This window comes from Sphaeramia orbicularis, chromosome 8, assembly GCF_902148855.1.
Source record: "Sphaeramia orbicularis chromosome 8, fSphaOr1.1, whole genome shotgun sequence".
NCBI lineage: Eukaryota > Metazoa > Chordata > Actinopteri > Kurtiformes > Apogonidae > Sphaeramia > Sphaeramia orbicularis.
Window position 1 is genome coordinate 13,113,987 of NC_043964.1, and position 19,688 is coordinate 13,133,674.

General features: G+C 40.4%; 2 protein-coding genes across 2 annotated transcripts; one reads left to right on the forward strand and one right to left on the reverse strand.

The window, feature by feature from the left end:
* Positions 1 to 117: 117 nt before the first annotated feature.
* slc27a1a (solute carrier family 27 member 1a) lies at positions 118 to 11,967 on the forward strand. The gene is made up of 13 exons (XM_030141931.1): positions 118 to 540; positions 751 to 918; positions 2,426 to 2,820; positions 4,110 to 4,277; positions 4,873 to 4,942; positions 6,154 to 6,245; positions 6,333 to 6,442; positions 6,558 to 6,767; positions 7,596 to 7,722; positions 7,800 to 7,937; positions 8,071 to 8,235; positions 10,707 to 10,853; positions 10,944 to 11,967. Exons 2-13 carry the CDS (start codon positions 752 to 754, stop codon positions 11,099 to 11,101), a joined length of 1,947 nt encoding a protein of 648 aa, XP_029997791.1. The 5' UTR covers positions 118 to 540; position 751; the 3' UTR covers positions 11,102 to 11,967.
* trim35-13 (tripartite motif containing 35-13) lies at positions 11,729 to 14,952 on the reverse strand. Its single transcript, XM_030141932.1, has 6 exons — positions 14,551 to 14,952; positions 13,441 to 13,536; positions 13,115 to 13,345; positions 12,990 to 13,012; positions 12,788 to 12,906; positions 11,729 to 12,701 (listed from the first exon to the last, which is right to left on the reverse strand). Exons 1-6 carry the CDS (start codon positions 14,950 to 14,952, stop codon positions 12,163 to 12,165), a joined length of 1,410 nt encoding a protein of 469 aa, XP_029997792.1. The 3' UTR covers positions 11,729 to 12,162.
* Between the last annotated feature and the right edge of the window lie 4,736 nt (positions 14,953 to 19,688).

A 19,688-nucleotide genomic window follows, 5' to 3' on the forward strand; every position in this document is an offset into this window, starting at 1 on the left:
GCCAGCTGGGCGAGTGCAAAATAATCCAATCAGATTTGAGGAAAAATTGACGGGCGTACAGATAAACCAATGACTGATCTGTGTGGGAACACTCTCACTAAAGTGGGCGGTGCTTCCTCAGCAACGACCCCTATTCAATATGGAGTACAGAAAATAGCCTATTCACTGCATTTCCCTGCTCCCATTCACATTTCGGTTTGTTATGCCAGTCGGGCCCGTCCTGTGAGCTCTCCTCTTGGATGCTGGGTAACGGGACGTCTTCACGTACGTCGGACATACTTGAAATACCGATTGAATTGTAACGTTTTAACACGAAACAACAACCGCGCGGACGAGCAAGTGAACTGTAAAACTGTCCTGACACTTTAAAAAACTTCCGACTTGCGTGAAACTGGGTCATTTTGAATCTTCAACGTGTTGTCGGCAGCTCAGAGGAAGACCTGAACACGCCAAAAGTTCCGCCAAAGTTGAGTAAAAGTTGTGCAGAGCAACGGAGTAATCGGGTGAAAGGTGACAGCCATTCAGTGCGTTGACTCGTAGGTAAGTTGTATACAGTGCGTACATGTAGCTAGTTTTTATGCTAATTGTCTGCACTGATTAAATGTGGGACTACTGATAGGTAAGTGCTAACTCGGTTCACTTTCAGTATAATGTCCTAGTGTGTCCCAATATAACCTCTGCAGTATGTTTCAGCCTTTGTCAGTTGTGTTCTCAAAGCTCTCCTTTTTTCTCTGTTTACTTCATGACAAGAATGCACAATGTGGCGAGTGTCTCAGCCTCTCTGGGATCAGTGGGACTGTTACGTCTCTTCGGGGTGTCCTGGTCCTGGACTCTAGCAGCAGGCCTGGGTGTGTATCTGGGCACCAGAAGTTGGAAATACTTCTACATTGCAGCCCGCACTGCCAAAAGAGACCTGAAGTAAGTCAAATATGTCCAAATACACTTGTGGGTATGCTCCTGGGTGAACATGTTTGTTTAAATTTTATACTTTAACCTCCTAAGACCCAGCTATGGGTTTTCTGTCCACATTTGAAGACAAGAGTTTCACAACTTTATACAAAGAAAAAGAAACTGTCCACCACAAAGGACTTTCCATAAAAAAAAATTAAAAACTGCATCTTCAAAAACTGGTATCATGAAGTTTCCAATATAGGCACTTATTTAATAAAAAACAAAAAAGCTTGTACTTTGCTGACATTTCCTGGGTCTTAGGAGGTTAAGGGTCAAAACACAGTAATGTCCCATCAGAGAGCAAATTTTAGTTGATTGCCATTCCGACATTTATTTTAACCCTTTCATGCATAGTGGTCACTACAGTGGACAGTTCTTCTCCAGCTGTTCTCTTGTATATTCATGGATTTTGTTGTTTTAGTTCCATATCAGCCAACACAGTGGATGCTTATGCATCATCCCATACACTGAAATTCATACAATTACTGTAACTTTGCTGTTCTAGATAAAGCTGATCTGCAGTAACAGGTTTGAGTGTAAAAAAAAAAAAGGCAATTGTTATTAGACTGTAATTAACAGTTTTGTTTTCTGTTGGTTTTTTGTTTTGGTTTTTTTTTAACAAAAAGTTGTTGTTGTTTTTTTTTTTTGCATATTATCTCCATGCAGGTATGTTAAAATGTGAGAAAATGTCAGATTAGCAGCATTAAAAGTGTTTTTATGTCATAGTTTTCCTGCTGTATATCAGTAAATACATGTTTCTTTGGTTCTAAAATGAAATGCATGGTGTCCAGCTGAGTGGATATTTTTGTAACTCCATGAAATATAGGTTCATAAAAAAATCTGTCAAATTTTTTTTTCCATGCCTAAAGATGAATAAAAACACTCAGGAAAAAAATCTTGATTAAGGTTCTCATAATTCATGCATGAAAGGGTTAATATATGTAGCTTCTTGTTTTGGATAATCGCTTATGGCCCAACTAAAGCAAAAATGAATTTAAAAGTACAAATGTGGGTCATTTAGCAACACTAATCTGTCAAATTGTCTCTAAAATGTCCCATCAGAGAGATTTCGAATTCCGTGTTTTGACCCTTTATACCAGGGGTGGGCAATCTTGGTCCTCGAGGGCCAGTATCCTGCATGTTTTAGATGTTTCCCTCTTCCAGCAGACCTGAAGGTCATTATCAGGCTTCTGCAGAGCTTAATGATAGGCTTATCATGTAAACCAGGTGTGTTGGAAGAGGGAAACATCTAAAACATGCAGGATACCGGCCCTCGAGGACCAGGATTGCCCACTCTTGCTTTATACTTTTATACTTTTAAGAACATTTATTTCTGCCTGCCTTTCTTTTGCACTGGTGCATATTGCTGCTGTAAACTGTTAAATTTCCCATGGTAGGATCAATAAAGTCTCATCTTATCTCACCTTATCTCATTTCTCCTTCCTCTCCCTTTCCTTCTTGTGGTCCTCCTTAGTGGCCTGTATGTGCTGTTGAGGGTGAAGGTGGCTTTGTGGCGTTACATGCGAAATGGAAGCAATATTCCTTCCATCTTTGCCCAGACAGTAAAACTCCACCCAAACAAACCAGCACTGATCTATGAGGCCACAGGGGAGACCTGGACCTTCACCCAACTGGATGAACTGTCTAATGCTGTCGCCCACTGGGCCAGAGGTCAAGGATTGGTGTCTGGAGACGTGGTGTCGCTCTTCATGGAAAGCAGGCCGTTACAGGTAGCGCTTTGGCTGGGATTGGCTAAGGTGGGGGTTGAAGCAGCACTCATCAACTTTAACCTCCGCCATGACTCCCTGCTGCATTGTCTTGGGGTGTCAGGGTCACGGGCTATCGTGTTTGGAGCTGAACTCGCCGATGGTAAGAATGTGTTACCTCTTCTGGGAAACAAATAAGAATTAAACATTCCTACACAGTAACAGTGAAGAGGTTTACTCTGAAACACTGAGGTACATGATCCTACTTTTCATTCAGCAAAATAATTTAGAAGAAAGATGTTCAACATTACTGTAGAGTCCCACTGGTGATATTCATTCTGCCTCTGTGGAGCATAAGCTATGTTAATGACTGTGCCTCTGACATGTTATGTACTAAGGGCATGCTGTTTGGGATGACACAATCATTTGTTATTTTAAATGTGTCAACATTTGTTTTATTTTACACAAACACTTGACTTCTCATTTCTATGTGGTCTCTCTTGCATGAGTTTGGATTTATCTACTGAATGATTTATTCTCTAACATTAATTTTCCTCAGTAAAATGCAGTTTTCTCATGACAATCAGTTTAACATTTAATAGACTGAAGACTGAATTCACAGAATATTATAGATATCAGTAAATTAAATTCTTCCTTGTCAGAATGAACATTCCAGATATCTACAATGTCATTATTTCTAGGACAGATTACTTTGTTTTTTACATTCATCTGCTCTCTATTTCAGATATCCACAGTTGCATTTTTGATATGCTGTATGAACATTCTGTACATCTATAATACAATTCTTACCAGAAAAGTGTGAATTTCAGATATCTATCTAGTCTTACTTTTAATAACAGATGGTCGTAATATTAATTTGAATATCCAAATTACATTAGGACCAGTGAAAATACCATTTCAAATGTCCAAAAAGTTATTCTGGATATGTGAGATTCTTCATGTACAGGATATTATAATTGCAGTTATGGATATCTGTAATTAATGCGCATGAACAGCAGTAATGATGTGATTTGTCCAAGGAAAATGACTTTGTGGACACTTTTACAACAAGTAATATAATTACCAATATTTGTGATAATAATATAAGAATATGCATGATGAAACCTAACTATTGAACAGCCACTTAGAAATGCTCTTAAAATACTGAATTAAAATACTGAATGATTGATATTGTGGTTATTTTTGATTACCATTCTAAATACACTTTAAGTGAGTAGAAATGCTGTGATCAATATCTAAAATATAATCACAGTCAGATCTTTTCAAAGTCAAGGCTTGAACTTTAATTACTTAACTGAAAAAAGGAGTATTATAGTTAGTAGAATCTATCTTCCTTACACAACTGAAAGTGTATTGGCCTTTTTTATGTAAGTTGCAGTGGTTGGAGTGCTGTCTTTTCATCTCTCTTTTATTATCCTCTCTAAATTTCAGCCATGCTGGAGGTGAATTCCTCTGTCAGCCAATCCATATTACGGTTTTGTACTGGAGAGATCAGTACAGAACATCTGGCAAATCTGGGTTCTCAGCATCTGGATCCACTTTTAGCCTCTGCAGCGAGATATCCACCTTCACCTTGCTCTCCTCCCAAGAACATGAATGGTGAGTAGTTTATCTATTAATAATTACAAAAAAATCTGACTCAGTTAAAATCTCATGTATTCCCAAGTTTGTTTGTTTTTTTTTTGTTTGTTTTTTTAACAGCACTTGCAGAGTGATTTCCTTAAGCTATGTTTTCTGTTGTTTTTGCTCTTATGTTGAATTCCCAAAGTGTATGTACCTCAGTAGTTCATTTTTCTCTCACTGCCTTGTAAATTTGCTTGCTAATAATCATGTAACATAAGCCAAACAGAGTAATTACTTCATTGTGTAGAACTTTGATGTTTATGAGCTATTGTGAATTCAGTGCTTGTCTTTATCAAAAGATATGTGGACCTGTTGAAGTGTGTATTGTCTAAATAACAAACCAGACTTCACAGCTTTGTAGCACTGTCTCAGAGTTATAGGTGTATAAATCGACATTAAAAGTGGAAACTCATACACAAGGCAAAAGACAGAAAAAATTAAACAAAACGGTGATTGAAGACAGGTACTAGACTTTCTCTTCTGCCTATACTGACACTGGCAGAGACTGAAATGTTGTGAACATGCGTGCTGCAGTGAGACATTTCTAATGCTTCGACATTTTCCTCCACAGATCGTCTGTTTTATATTTACACTTCAGGCACCACAGGACTGCCCAAAGCTGCCATTGTGGTACACAGCCGGTATGTTTTCTTACTTTTTTTTTTTTTTTAAACACAAAATTTAGACTCTTAATGTAATAATCTCTCTCATTTATTGCCTCTGATCCTTTGTCAGTGTAATGATGTCCTGTATTTACCTGCAGAGACTCTGCCCCTTCTCTGCATCTCTAATTTTCCTCCTTCCTTGTTTTGTGTTTGTCATTGTTTTTTTTTTTCCATAGGGTGATGACCCTCTGGCATTGTGTTTATACTTTAAGTCAGTAACAGTAGTGTGCAGAACAATATAGAAATGAAGCTACCCTCTCATTTCACTGCCCTCACTAGGGATTGCAGTTCTGTCTGAGAGATAAAACTCTGGGCAAAGCACAACAGGATAGAGAAGAAAAGGAAAATTGTGCTTCAGTTGTATTTTACTCTACAACATTGTTATACAATTTGCAAAGGTGTTGGCAACATTTCTGTGTGCTTTAGTGCAAAAATGCTGTGAAAAATGCTCTCACCTTTGTTTTTTGATTGAAGTCCCACCCCTTCCACTATGCCCCATGTGACCTAACTTTGGGAAAAAATATGATGGTAGTCAATTGTGAGAGACAAATAATTTTTGATCCTGTTTGAATTGTGCCACCAATAAGTCAACAAAGTCACAATTTGTGGTAGAGGTAGTAAAGTAACACCTGGTTTTATGTTAAAATGGCTCATTGGACTGCATCTCTTGTCCCCTGTGATACACATCGGAAAAAGTTTTACAAGAAGCAAAAATCACTACAATTCTAGTCATGTTGAAGCTGCAGAGACATCTTGACCAACTCTAAACATATTATGGTGAGAAAAAGTTACATTGAGTCCATTTACATGCACACTGTACTAATACAAACTGACTTTATTGACTTGAAAAATTAGCTCTTAAACTGGCACACATTAAATGTGTAAATGATGGAATTAATCAAAAAGGTTAAAAAAAAAAAAAAAATCAATACTTGTCTCTCCCCACTGACTATTATACAATGTTTTGAGCTGGACTTGGCTTTTCTGTTTCATGTTTTTTTTTTCCCCCTCAGTTTTTTCACTGCTGCTGTCTCCTTTTTCTTTGAGTGGAGAGGAGGGGCCAAGTTTGCACTGTTCTTAGATGTTACATACTTTGCCTCAAAACAATCTCTCACAAAAACCATTACATTTCAGTCATACTATAGTTGATGAACAAATTGTTTCCTTCCCCTGTGGTCCCAAAACAGTTACTACAGAATTGCTGCTTTTGGGTATTTTGCTTTCCGCATGCGACCTGATGACATCATCTATGACTGCCTGCCTCTCTACCACTCAGCCGGTATGTGATATGAGCCTTTGCCTCTTGATGAAAACATTTTTTTCCTCAGGATTTCTAAACCTGAAGTGTATCTGTCTTCTCTTTCAGGTAATATAGTAGGAGTAGGTCAGTGTCTGATCCATGGTCTCACTGTCGTTGTGAAGAAGAAATTCTCTGCCAGTCGATTCTGGGAAGACTGCATTAAATACAACTGCACTGTAAGAACTTAAGCCATGAAAATATGTGATGTGCCATATTTTATTATATCAAAACTTATGAAATAATAATTTGTACATAATGTTGCTATAATAAGAAAACTGCTTTCCCTTGCAGGTTGTGCAGTATATTGGGGAAATCTGCCGATATCTCCTGTCTCAGCCAGTGCGGCCATCAGAGAAGGGTCACAAAGTCCGACTGGCGGTGGGAAATGGGTTACGACCCAGTGTGTGGGAGGCTTTTACAGAACGGTTTGGGGTGGCGCAGATTGGCGAGTTCTATGGAGCAACTGAGTGCAACTGTAGCATTGCCAACATGGATGGCAAGGTCAGTATTCACAATGGTCACTGTCTCATCTCTAATAGTTTTAAGTGGGGTACACACATAAGGATTTTCTAAATCTGAAGAGATTTTTATCTGTTACAGACCCCACACATGAAGAATAAAAATCAGGCATTGAACAGTTTTGATGGCACTGTGTGTGGTGTGCTCTGATAATCTCAACACAGCACACCACACACATAACGATTCTGTCCCACCACTGATCTAGAATCTAGTCCTCCAAGCCAGAAATTTCACATGATCAAACGTGATATAACAAAAACGAAGAAGAAACATAGCAACAACCAGAAAACTCAACGTGCAGCATGTCGTTTCTGTTGTGGTATGACGTGGCAGAGACGTTAATTAGACATTCTGGGACTTCCCACAGCTCCACAAGTTGGTCCTCCATTTTTGAGGTCCAGCGAGCCTGTCGGGTCGACCATGCTTGTTTTTATTTATGCTTGCTTCCTTGTTCCTCAGTCAGCTCGCTTCTTGATTGGCTACATTCCATTCCACGTCACAATTCACAGAGTCATGACTGAGGAGTCGTCGGCTTTCCCCACACATGAAGATTTTTGGCCGTAAATATTTTAATAGTTTAATATTTATGATTGTCGGCCCTGACCTGTTTCAGAGTCGATAATCGGGACAAATTCACTCTTAACACACCTCAGACCACAGGGTAATCTTATAGGATATTCTTATAACACATAAAATAATCTGGCGTTTGCCGTCCTTGGTCGGGAAGGGGGAAAATTGGGACAAAAACAGCCCGATTATTGTTGTGTATACCCCGCTTTAGCAAGACTTAAGTGAGTTTTGTCCTTTAAGGTGGGGGCCTGTGGTTTCAACAGTCGCATTCTCCCAAACGTGTACCCCATCCGGCTGGTGAGAGTCGATGAAGACACCATGGAGCTGGTTCGGAACAGCAGGGGCCTGTGTGTGCCATGCCGCCCTGGTAATACCACAGCGATGACTTTGAAGCATGTTCTGTAAGTGCTGTGTTTTGTCATTAAACGCTTCCATCTCTCACAGGGGAACCAGGTCTTTTGGTGGGCCGTATCAACCAGCAGGATCCATTACGGCGCTTTGATGGCTACGCTAACCAGGACGCTACAAGGAAAAAGATAGCTCATAATGTCTTCAAGAAAAACGACTCTGCATACTTATCAGGTTAAAATTTCTTTTTTAGTCAGCATTTTCAGAAGACAAGTGTGCAGCACGTGTAATGAAATATTACTCCTTGACTAATGATTTTAGGTTGTTAAACAAGATAGTTCTGTTCTTTTTAATGTATGTACTGCAGGTGACGTTCTTGTAATGGATGACTTTGGATACATGTATTTCCGGGACCGTGGAGGTGACACATTTCGATGGCGAGGAGAAAACGTGTCTACCACTGAGGTGGAGGGAATACTCAGCAGCCTCCTGTGTCAGACCGACGTGGCCGTGTATGGAGTAGCAGTGCCAGGTGAGCAAACTTTGTATAAGTGTGTTAGCATAGGGCTGGGTGATATGACAATAAATATGACCATGCTTTTTTTCCATATTGATGTATATCTACATTATTCATAATTTAAAACTGGGTAATTCTATCGGTTGATTATTCGGTCAAAGCATGAAGGATAAAAGAAGAAGGTTCTCTAATGAAATTTAAGAATATTAAAGCTGCAGTATGTAGGATTGTGGCCAAAACTGGTACTGCAATTACATTCAAAATACTGTAGAACGTGGTATCCTCTCCTCCTCCCCCCAGGCTAGGGGTTGCCAGATCCCGCATGAGCATCCACTACTAGCGTTTCCTCTAATCCTTGCCACCACACCATAAATTTCATACAAAAAAATCATCACCAGACTTACTCTACATAAGTCTAATATATAACAGGCCAGAACAAACGTCCTGCACAGTCAAATGAAAATTTGCGAAGATTCAGGAGCTCTAACCCCACCACCACCACCACCGAACCACGGACGCCGAACTACCGGCACCCCCCACCACCACCACCACCACCGACCCACGGACACCGGACTACCGACCCCCCCCCCCCCCCCCCCCGACCGAACCACGGACGCCGAACTACCGAACCCCCCCCACACACACACACTTTCCGGACTACTGATCCCCCCCACACACAGCGAACCACAGACGCCGAACTACCAACCGAACCCCCCGACCGAACCACGGACACCGAGCTACCGATCCCCCCCCTCCGACCGAACCACGGACCGACCCCCCCCCCCCCCCCCCCCCGTTCGGATTATACACCGCTAAATGAACAGGTCACTTCCACAGAAAACACTGAACTACAAGGAGCTACCATGGCAAGAGACAAGTCCTACACCGGTACCCGGTCTGTTCACCAGTCCCGGACCGGCAGTCTCTTCACCGGGGCCAGGAGAAGAGACTGTTGCGACCCCGGCTCTGAGTGACTCTTACCGGTGGTCAGACTAAGGCAGGGCCGGCGTCGGTCTTCAAATCCTTCTCCTCTTTCAGCCGTCTCCATGTTTCTAAATCATCTCCTATACATCTCCTTGTTTTATTTCTCACTTTGTCACGATGTATTTGGGAATAATAAGAGTCCTTTTAGGTTTAATAACGTCAGACATTTGTGATCAGAAATGTTCCAGCTGCAGCTCAGTGGAACTGGCAACCTGGATGCTGAAAGGCTTCTGACTCTGTGATTAGCAGACAGGTGATGGGCGGGGCATCAGACCAAAACACACAATGTCAACATAAACATCATTTCAGGGCTGACACTGAGCTGTTCAACTGCACATATTCTGGCTGGACTACTACTGTCAGTGATATCAGTATTTGAAATGAACATGATTCCTTAATGTCTGGTGACAGTCAAGGCAATTTTACAGTTACTTAGAACATAATTCCTACATACTGCAGCTTTAACACTGGCATACATTTTAATACTCTGTGTGGGGATAGATGCACTGCTGTGTATTTTAATTCAGGGTGTTTGCACAGGTCTTGAAAGTCTTAAGAAGTATGGAATTTTGTGTGAAAGTCTTAATAAAGTAGGGAAAAAGGTTCTCTCAGTCGAATTTTAGAGTATGCTCAAAGGAGCATAATCTTGTAAGATAAGAAATGCAAATTTGATATGATTTCTCTAACCGGTCGGTACTGGAAGGATTGTAGTGAAACTTGTTTGTGTGATATCCATGCACTTTTGTGAGTTTCATATGTTTTGAAAACATTTCTTTCAGTAAAACATAATTTGCTGTGAATTATGCATTCATTCATTCATACATTTATTAAAATGAACTTTTCTACTATACACAACAAGTATAATCTCAACCAAAAAAGTAGGTACACAAGTATAAAAGTACATAAACTCAAGGTTTGGGGGGGAGAGCAGTTTTGAAAAACTCTGGAATTTTTATCTGGATAAAGAGCAAGCACCCTGTTATAAAGCAAAATAAGAAAAAAACAAACTTTTTTTGCTATTTGTAGCTGTTTGGGTACAGATTTCTGGGTTTATGAGGTGTCATTGAATGCAACACTGGGGCTGATATGGTCACATCCCACATGGAAAAACTGCTTTTTCTAAGGTCATGTAGTACAATCAGTTCACCAAGTCTGTGTGTAAAATTCAGAAAGCAGCAGAAAGACTACAGTACCTATCAGCGTACTGAATAACCTTCTGTGATTTACTTGCCAAACAAATATCTACCAGGATTTTTTGCTCAATAGGTGTCCTATTTATTTCGTCTGTGTAATAGGCTCTTAGATATTTCCATGTCAGGTTGAAAAATGTATCATTATCTGCTTAAATTATATTGGAAGCGTGTTCTGAGATTTATTGCCTAACTGCACTTTACTGTCATAATGGCACATTAATTCTCCCTTTACTGTATGAACGCCGTTGATATACCTCACCTTTTTCTGTTCCACTTAGAAATCCTTTATGTCCATGTCTCTGTGTCCAGGTGTGGAAGGGAAGGCCGGAATGGCTGCCATCGTTGACACAACGGGAAGCTTTGAATGCAACAGTTTCTTGCAGAAAGTCCAGCAAGCGCTTCCCCCTTATGCTCGACCTGTGTTCTTACGAATCTCTCCACATGTAGACACCACAGGTAAATTCCCCAAATATTCCTTCTGAACTCAAAAAGCTCATGACTTTATGCCACTGAGTTTTCATCTATGCATTTTTCCCTTATGCGTAGGTACATTTAAAATCCAGAAAACCAGGCTGCAGAGGGAGGGATACGACCCACGCCTCACCACTGACCAGATCTACTTTTTAAATGCTAGAGCTGGACGTTACGAGGCTGTCGAGGAGGAGCTGTACAATGCCATAACAGAGGGAAAAGTCTCTCTATAACAGGGGGGACGTCATGGTGCCTTGGTTAGACAGCTGTAGAGGATAAGGTTCGTACCTTGGTGTCAGCATCAATCAGTCTGCTGCTCCACCCGCCTGGATTTTAACCATTCAGGGATCAGAGTTGAAATAGTTACTTACATAGAAAGAGTCGGAACTGTTACGGATAAGAGTTTAACACTGTATGAGTAACACACGAAGACATAATGTGAGGGCATTTATTCCCTTTTAATAACTTATTTTTAATCAATATTTGAACACCTCAAAAAGCTATACCGAACAAAGTGGGCATTCCCCACAATCCATGTGATAGGATACATGTTACAGTGGTGTGGTGAGTGTGGTAAAGGGGAGGATCAGGCCAGATTTAGTTACAGGGTATGTAACTGTTCATGAAATATGCTGCAAGATCAATTCCGTGTAGGTTTAAGCAATACTTGAGTGTGAAGCTATGGGGTTACTGTTACAATGTGACTACTAGATTAAACACTAACAATAGAGGTATTTTTTAATGAAATTGAAGAACTAATCCCACTTGTTGTTTGAACCTTTGAACAACACAGGCACGGGTTTACACATTTTCACAAGTTGTTACTGTATGTGCCTTATCAGACTCCAGTTTTAGAGGTTTTCTTCATCAGTTAGTTTTTCACATTGTGTTCAACCATTTCCTGGAAAGCAGCTCACATGAATGTGGAAGTTACGGGCATGATTTTTGTGTCATGCAAGGCTGAGTCACAGACTGACCATTGTTGAGTGTCTTATCAGTGTAATAATATATAGATGTTAAAGATTGTAAGGCTATTTACATTTGAAATCATCCAGACTACATTTGTTCCGTTTTAATGCTAATTAAATGCTTTAAAGTATTCAGTGTTCATGTCATTTATTATTTTAAAAAAAATACTTTGGCAATGCTGTTTTTACTTTTTGGTAACAAAACTTTTAATTTATTTCACATTCACTTTTCCAGTAGAAAATGTGATGAATTTTTCAAGAAGCTAAAGCAATTTCTTGTTTTTGTCTTTGGATTTTTGACAGTTCTTAATTGTATATAAGTAAATTTACAGGTCTGTTGTCACAGAAACCCTTATAGGCAGGATTTTCATCGGATGCTCTTTGCAAGCACTGCAGAAGTAAGGAAAGACTTTAGATGACATTATATCTGTGAAGGTGTAGAGGGGTGTTCTCTCTCCGGGGTCATAAAAAGTCACTTTTCCACGGTCCATGTCTAAAACAATTCGGATCACTTCTGGCTTCCTAGTCATGTTTAACGGCTCCCATGGTGCAGTGCAGGCCTTATGTTCTCCATTGCGGAACCTAATAGTCCAGAATCCCTCTGCTGGGGTCAGCACGTGCTTCCCTTTCCTGTTGATGGATTCGCTCGCTACACCCACCACCCAGTAGGTGTTGTCCTTCACCTCCACATCCCAGGTGTGGCGTCCTGAAGAGTAGCCCTCAGCAGCCAGCATTTCAGCACTGATGTCAAAGCGTTCAGGGTTGTCTGGCAGCTTGAAAATCTGGGTAGAGTTCTGCACAACGGTGAGATCTTCTGAGAGGATGAAACAGCTAGCTGCTGTGTTAGGATCCAGAACCACAGGGTCTTGAGAGAAAGAAAACATAAGTTACTCATGTAGAAAGCAAACCCCCCTCAATAAAATGTGACATATTATGGGTGGGGGAACTCACTGTATTTTATCACACGTTTCATCTTCTCCCACACTTTATACTTCAAGGACCCCAAGTGCTTGGCTACATCAATTAGGCCATCTGAAATCATTTTTGGATCAAAAGAACTTCGCCAGGTCCTGAAACAATACTTGAAACAGTTAGTTTTCTTAGTTATCGTAAAAAGGAAGGTACTGGGATGCCTTTTATGCCAAACACTCACCTCTTTATGGTTTCTTTGTAATTCTGAAAGCAAAATTTATGAAAATATTCATTAAATGTTGTGCATTTTCAGGTAAAAATGTTTTAATTTGAGATATTTGTTAAAAGTTTCTGAAACATATCCACCTTAAGAAATGGTATGTCTGGCACTGTCATCTCGTTTTCAACCAATCTGATTGTGTTTGAGAGTGATGCCAATTCAGTGTTTATCTCCTCAGTTCTCTCGATAATCATCTGATTCTTCTGATCTTCCTCAGCTTTTAAAGCAGAGAGCCTGGTTTCTTCTTGCTCTCTCAGGAAATGGTGCATTGCTTCAAATTCCTCTTTGATCTGTGCTTCAGTGTGCTCAGCTTGGTTCTGGAAAGAGAAATGATAGATGGATAATCACTGCCTTCACACAGGGGCTCTAGTATGTTCAGACTATAACTGGGTATCGATGGCACTGACAGTACCTTGACATGCTCTGCCATTTCTTCACAGACCATTTTCGCCTTCCTGTACAGCTGCAACTTTTCTTTCAAAGGAAGCAGTGCACTCTTCAGTTCCTCCTACAAAGTCAGTGACAGGGCATCGAAACTTAAAAAAAAGGGTCAACCTGGCAGGTGGCCAAGCCGTCAGCACAATGTAGCCCTTTCAGCTGCCACATTCTCTTGTAAGACAAACAGTCCCTGTAAATGCATAGCTGCATTGCAACAGCATGACATTAAAAGCACAGGTCAGTGGAAAAGATGCAGAAATTCCATAGTTCAAAAGTGAATGAAGAAAATTGGGTTCATTTTGTGAAAAGTTGAAGATGGGACTCTATATGGCCACCAGCAGATTCTTTTAACATTAGTTTTCATGCACTCGTGTTTTCCTGATCTCATGTGACAGCAGTAGAATGAATGTGGAGTTGCATAGAAACCTTGTAGGGTCCAGTTTCAGTCCTCCAGGGACCCCATGCAATGACAAACCAAAAATATAAACCTATTATTAGAATGTTAATGAACTGTGCCATACATATCAACATATCGTGCAAAAGCAAAAAGGTAAAGTGAAAATAAAATGAAGAATTTATTAGTCAACTATAAATAGATAAATAAATACAAATGAACAGCCAGGTGAATTGTGTACAGAAATATAAATCACGCTCTTAACATGACACTTGTAAATATATTACCTGATATCCTGATATATAGCCTTTGACAGTCATTTGTAAATCTGCTTAACAGCAAACTAATCCATTTTGCTTTTCAGATTAAATTGAATAGCCTACAGGAGTATTTTCAGCTCTCATTATCCTCTTGTTTCAATCCCTATTCACTGTTACGACTTTACAAAGTAAAGCACAAACTAAGGCATGAATGCAATTCACTATCCAAAGCAGACTCACAGCTAATTCAAGAAATATTTCAACCATTATTCAGAGCAGCTGCATGTATCACAGGGAAAAGAGGAAAAGCTTGTGATAAACCAAAGCTTTCCAGAGCAGCCGGTGTTGATGATGAGTGTTGCAAATACTGAAATTGTACTACCACTGTGAAGTACTAAGGTGACAAACCCTTTGAATTTGACTTGCCTACCTTGCAGTCATGAGCACCTTCCCCAGCGTTATAGAGCTTGTGCCCAGCATGTGCAGCTGTTTTCCCACACACGCCACAAATTGGCTCCAGATCTTCCAAACAGAACAGACTGAGCTTTTCTCCATGTTCTCTACAAGCCTCTGGATCATTCTTTCTTTTGTCCTCTTTGAAGGATTGACAGGCCTTCTCCAGCACAGTGCTCACCACTATTTGATCCATGGAGGAGCGGCGCCAGCACAGAGGACAGTAGTGTGAATCACGTCCACCTTGGGATTCCCAGCTGTCTTTCAAGCACACTTTACAGAACCGGTGTTTGCAAGTGAGCACCACTGGCTGACTGAGAATATGCCCACAAATTGGGCAGGAGAGGTCATCTTCACTGTGAACACGTCTGGTGGCCATTATGCTTCTCAACGCTTTGGTGACAAGGCAGGATCTGAGGCCCCTCCCATGTCTCCAACAGGCTACCTCATCTTAACCTCAGAAATAAGTGTTAATACCTCCACTCCCAAAGGCATATCCCATGCTATGCAATGCTGTGTTGATCATGCAGATTGTACGTTCTCAAATAAACACCACATGCCAAGAGAAAAAGAGATGAGCTTCAAAGTTAAGATTTTGTATCTGAGCAGATTAGAGCCTGAATAACTTGTGAATAGTTAAAAGACAGCAGCTTAAGGTGGAATATTTAGCCTAAGTATAGTCTTTTGTTTGACTGTCTACTGCGATCACCTCTATGTTATTTGAGAAGTGTGTTGAAACGACTTGTCACAGTATAATGAAAGCATTTACATAGAAACAATGTCCAAAATGAGAGGGTAAAGTTATAAATAGACTGAAGGTATGTGGCCAAATAAATAGCTGTCAGACTATTGGTCTTTTTTTTTTAAAGTCAAGTTTAGATTTGGTCAGCAGCCTTTTTTAAGAAATGACACATGGCTCTGAAAAGAAAAGCCAAAGGGTTAAATCAGCTGTCTGATGGAGAAGTCCTCAAGGTTGTTCTCACATTGTTCTACTACATTATTGTTAAAAGTATTTCTTTACATCCCTGGGTGACAATTTGTTAAAGAATTCATGAACAAAAACACAGAATTTCCAGGAAAGAATGGTCATTTTAAAAGGCAGCATATTCATTTCAACATTATTTAAAAAATCAACCACATTAATTCATTATTAATGCCAGTTATCTGACCTTGCTTGCTCTGTAATTCAGTATTTTGTTGTGAGAGTTTACTAGACTTCGAGCAGCACCAAAAATAGGCTGAGATAGAAAGCTTTGGGAATATGATCCTGCCTTTAAAGCACTGTGTGGGCAGCGAAAGCCTCACCTCATGCAAATAATACTGTATGGTGTCCCCCTGCGGCTCACATATGTCAGGAATGTGAGGATTCACAGTTTGCTTTAGACCACGTATGAGCTACACTTGTAGTAAATTCATGTGATTTTAAGAAAAATTTACAGACATTATCAACTTGCAAGTCTGACTTTCCATTCTTTTACGTTGCAATTTTCTTTTTTAATTACAAAAACTATACAGTGCCATCTATATACACACTATATTCCATAAAATACATAATAAATCAACCACAGTACTGATGGTGTGGTTCAGTGTATTTCTATACTGACCCACAGTAAGCATGCCCTGACCAAATCAGTGGTAATCTTGGGGAGACGCCAAAGTGTAAATTTGATTTGTGTGTCTGCCAGGACTAGGGCAATAGTTCAGAGCCAGTGATAGCAACAGCCAACTGACCAGAGTCAACAGGCCTCTTCTCACATAAACTATATATATATAGACACACACAATACGGCCAAGCTAAACCAATTGTTTGCTCTACATGTAGGGGACAGATAACAAATGTTCCCTTTAATTAGAATTTCCTTTCTTTAAGTACAATTTTATAAGCTTTTTTAATTACCTCCAATGCTAATTATTTCTCAAATGTAGTCCAAAGATATGGCTGAACATCTGTTGTTAAAGTTAATAGGACAGATTAATAGCACATTTAATTTGATTAAATGCTTTAGTGAATTCATCTTCAAATTACTGAACACTGAAAATTGGGTTTAAATGGTTGAGAATGAAATAAATGCGAAAAGACAGATGCTTAACTTTTCTCTGTGGGTTTTTGTCTTTATGCCTACATACACTATATATGTGTGTGTATGCATTCTTTACATACAGAACCAGTCTGGTGGCTGATGTGCAAAGTCCACTGAGCCAGTGGGAGAAGAAATGTCATATTTTAAGGATATGCATTTAAACTTTTCAGGATTAAAATACTCTAATTTAAGATATCTTACCTTATGGTCCTTGAATGCCTCCCTAATAGGAAATATGATGTGATCCATATGCAGGTCTGCTGTGCGGCACATGTAGCAGACAGGCTCCAGATCAGTCATACAGACGAGAGAGAGGAGCTCTTTATGCACTTTGCATGATCTACGTGGAAGTCCATCTCTATTTTTAAAACAAAGAGGACACTCTTTGGTACCATGTTGGATCCAGAACTGCTCTAAACAGACGTTACAAAAGCTACGACCACAACCAACACAGCAGAGAACCTCCGGAGTCACAAAGGTTTCTTCACATACAGCACAGCAGCACTCGTCCATGTCTTGGCCTGACATGTCAACCTCCATCTGTGAAACCCAATGCAGCACTGATGGGTCTCTGCTAAGCAATAATATCTGTGTTCCTTATGTGTGTACAGTATGTACCAGTTCTGTAGCAGGGGAGAGGCCTAGCAACTCAGACTACGAGACCAATCACATCAAAAGCAGCACCATCATACTTTCAAGTCGTGGTAATGAAAGGCACACATGGGAACTGAAAGTAGAGCTGCACTTCAACCATGGATGGAGAAGTATTCCATTTACACGTCTGTCAACAAACACACAAACTCAACATGTGAAGGTCATGCTTCAGTTATCTGACATGGACCTGCTGGGACCAGTTGCTGAATGGGTCAGTAATCACAGAACTAGGTTAACTGCAAATGTTGGAGAGGTTGTTTGTGATTGCTGACAGCTTAAGCTTTACTGAACTGCAGTTGGACCACTGCTGAACTGAAGGTGAAATTTGCTGTGGAGGCTTAATGAAAATGTATAATCTCTTTTTGGTCAAGGTTAGAGTTACAGTTCGTATTTTGAGCAGAATTATTACCCTGCCCACTGAAGGGAAGGCAAGGGGTAATGTTTTTGCTTTGTTTCTTTGTTTCTTTGTTTGCACTCTAACAGTAAAACTATTGGTTAAATTCATACCAAATTGGGTTTATAGATTGCCAGTGACCCAGAATAGATGCGATTACATTTTGGAAGAAGTAGGTCAAAGTTACAGTTTTTTGGAATTTTTAAATTCTTTTTTCTTCTCCCACTTACTTATAATGGGTAAAATTTCAAATGTCTATAAAAACAGCAATTTTGTTTCAATTTACTTCAAACTTGGCACATATATAGAGGCAGTTGATATGCTGACATCAGCACATGCATAGACATGATGACATCTTTTGCTTTTTGCTTTATGGTCCCCCTGTGCTCAGCCTATTTCTTTACCTATTTCTTTTTGTTTTACTGTTATTTATGTGTACTAATACTGGGTACATGGGTGGCGGGGTGTGTGTGTGTGTGTGTGTGTGTGTGTGTGTGTGTGTGTGTGTGTGTGTGTGCATGTACAGTACAGGCCAAAAGTTTGGACACACCTTCTCATTCTTCGCATTTTCTTTATTTTCATGACTATTTTCATTGTAGAGCCTCACTGAAGGCATCAAAACTATGAATGAACACATGTGGAATTATGTACTTACCAAAAAAGTGTGAAATAACTGACAACATCTCTTATATTCTAGTTTCTTCAAAGTAGCCACCCTTTGCTCTGATGACTGCTTTGCACACTCTTGGCATTCTCTTGATGAGCTCCCAGAGGTAGTCACCTGAAATGGTTTCCACGTCACAGGTGTGCCTCATCAGGGTTACTTCATGGAATTTCTTGCCTTATTGATGGGGTTGAGACCATCAGTTGTGTTGTGCAGAAGTCAGGTTGATGCACAGCTGACAGCCCTACTGGACAACTGTTAGAATACATATTATGGCGAGAACCAATCAGCTAAGTAAAGAGAAACGAGTGGCCATCATTACTTTAAGAAATGAAGGTCAGTCAGTCCGGAAAATTGCAAAAACTTTGAATGTGTCCCCAAGTGCAGTCGCAAAAACCATCAAGCGCTCCAACGAAACTGGCTCACATGAGGACTGCCCCAGGAAAGGAAGACCAAGAGTCACCTCTGATGCTGAAGATAAGTTCATGCGAGTCACCAGCCTCAGAAATCGCAAATTAACAGCAGCTCAGATTAAAGACCAGATGAATGCCACACAGAGCTCTAGCAGCAGACACATCTCTACAACAACTGTTAATAGGAGACTGCATGAATCAGGCCTTCATGGTCAAACAGCTGCTAGGAAACCACTGCTCAGGAGAGGCAACAAACAGAAGAGATTTATTTGGGCCAAGAAACACAAGGAATGGACCTTAGACCAGTGGAAATCTGTGCTTTGGTCTGATGAGTCCAAATTTCAGATCTTTGGATCCAACCGCCGTGTCTTTGTGCGACGCAGAAAAGGTGAACGGATGGATGCTACATGCCTGGTTCCCACTGTGAAGCATGGAGGGGGAGGTGTGATGGTGTGGGGGTGCTTTGCTGGTGATGGTGTTGGGGATTTATTCAAGATTAAAGGCAACCTGAAGCAGCATGGCTACCACAGCATCCTGGAGTGACATGCCATTCCATCCGGTATGCGTTTAGTTGGACCATCATTTATTTTTCAACAGGACAATGACCCCAAACACACCTCCAGGCTGTGTGAGGGATATCTGACCAAGAAGGAGAGTGATGAAGTGCTGCGCCAGATGACCTGGCCTCCACAGTCACCGGACTTGAACCCAAGTTTGGTTGAGCTGGACCGCAGAGTGAAGGCAAAAGGACCAACAAGTGCTAAGCATCTCTGGGAACTTCTTCAAGACTGTTGGGAAACCATTTCAGGTGACTACCTCTGGAAGCTCATCAAGAGAATGCCAAGAGTGTGCAAAACAGTCATCAGAGCTAAGGGTGGCTACTTTGAAGAGACTAGAATATAAGAGATG

What these genes read in the sequence shown, in the direction of transcription:
- slc27a1a (XM_030141931.1), top strand. Translation starts at nt 752, where the DNA reads ATGCACAATGTGGCGAGTGTCTCAGCCTCTCTGGGATCAGTGGGACTG. An exon ending in GCCTCTCTACCACTCAGCCG is followed by an intron (nt 6,246 to 6,332) that starts GTATGTGATATG and finishes CTTCTCTTTCAG; the next exon opens with GTAATATAGTAGGAGTAGGT. An exon ending in CGACTCTGCATACTTATCAG is followed by an intron (nt 7,938 to 8,070) that starts GTTAAAATTTCT and finishes TATGTACTGCAG; the next exon opens with GTGACGTTCTTGTAATGGAT.
- trim35-13 (XM_030141932.1), bottom strand. Translation starts at nt 14,952, where the DNA reads ATGGCCACCAGACGTGTTCACAGTGAAGATGACCTCTCCTGCCCAATT. An exon ending in AAATGGCAGAGCATGTCAAG is followed by an intron (nt 13,346 to 13,440) that starts GTACTGTCAGTG and finishes TTCTCTTTCCAG; the next exon opens with AACCAAGCTGAGCACACTGA. An exon ending in GAAACGTGTGATAAAATACA is followed by an intron (nt 12,702 to 12,787) that starts GTGAGTTCCCCC and finishes CTTTCTCTCAAG; the next exon opens with ACCCTGTGGTTCTGGATCCT.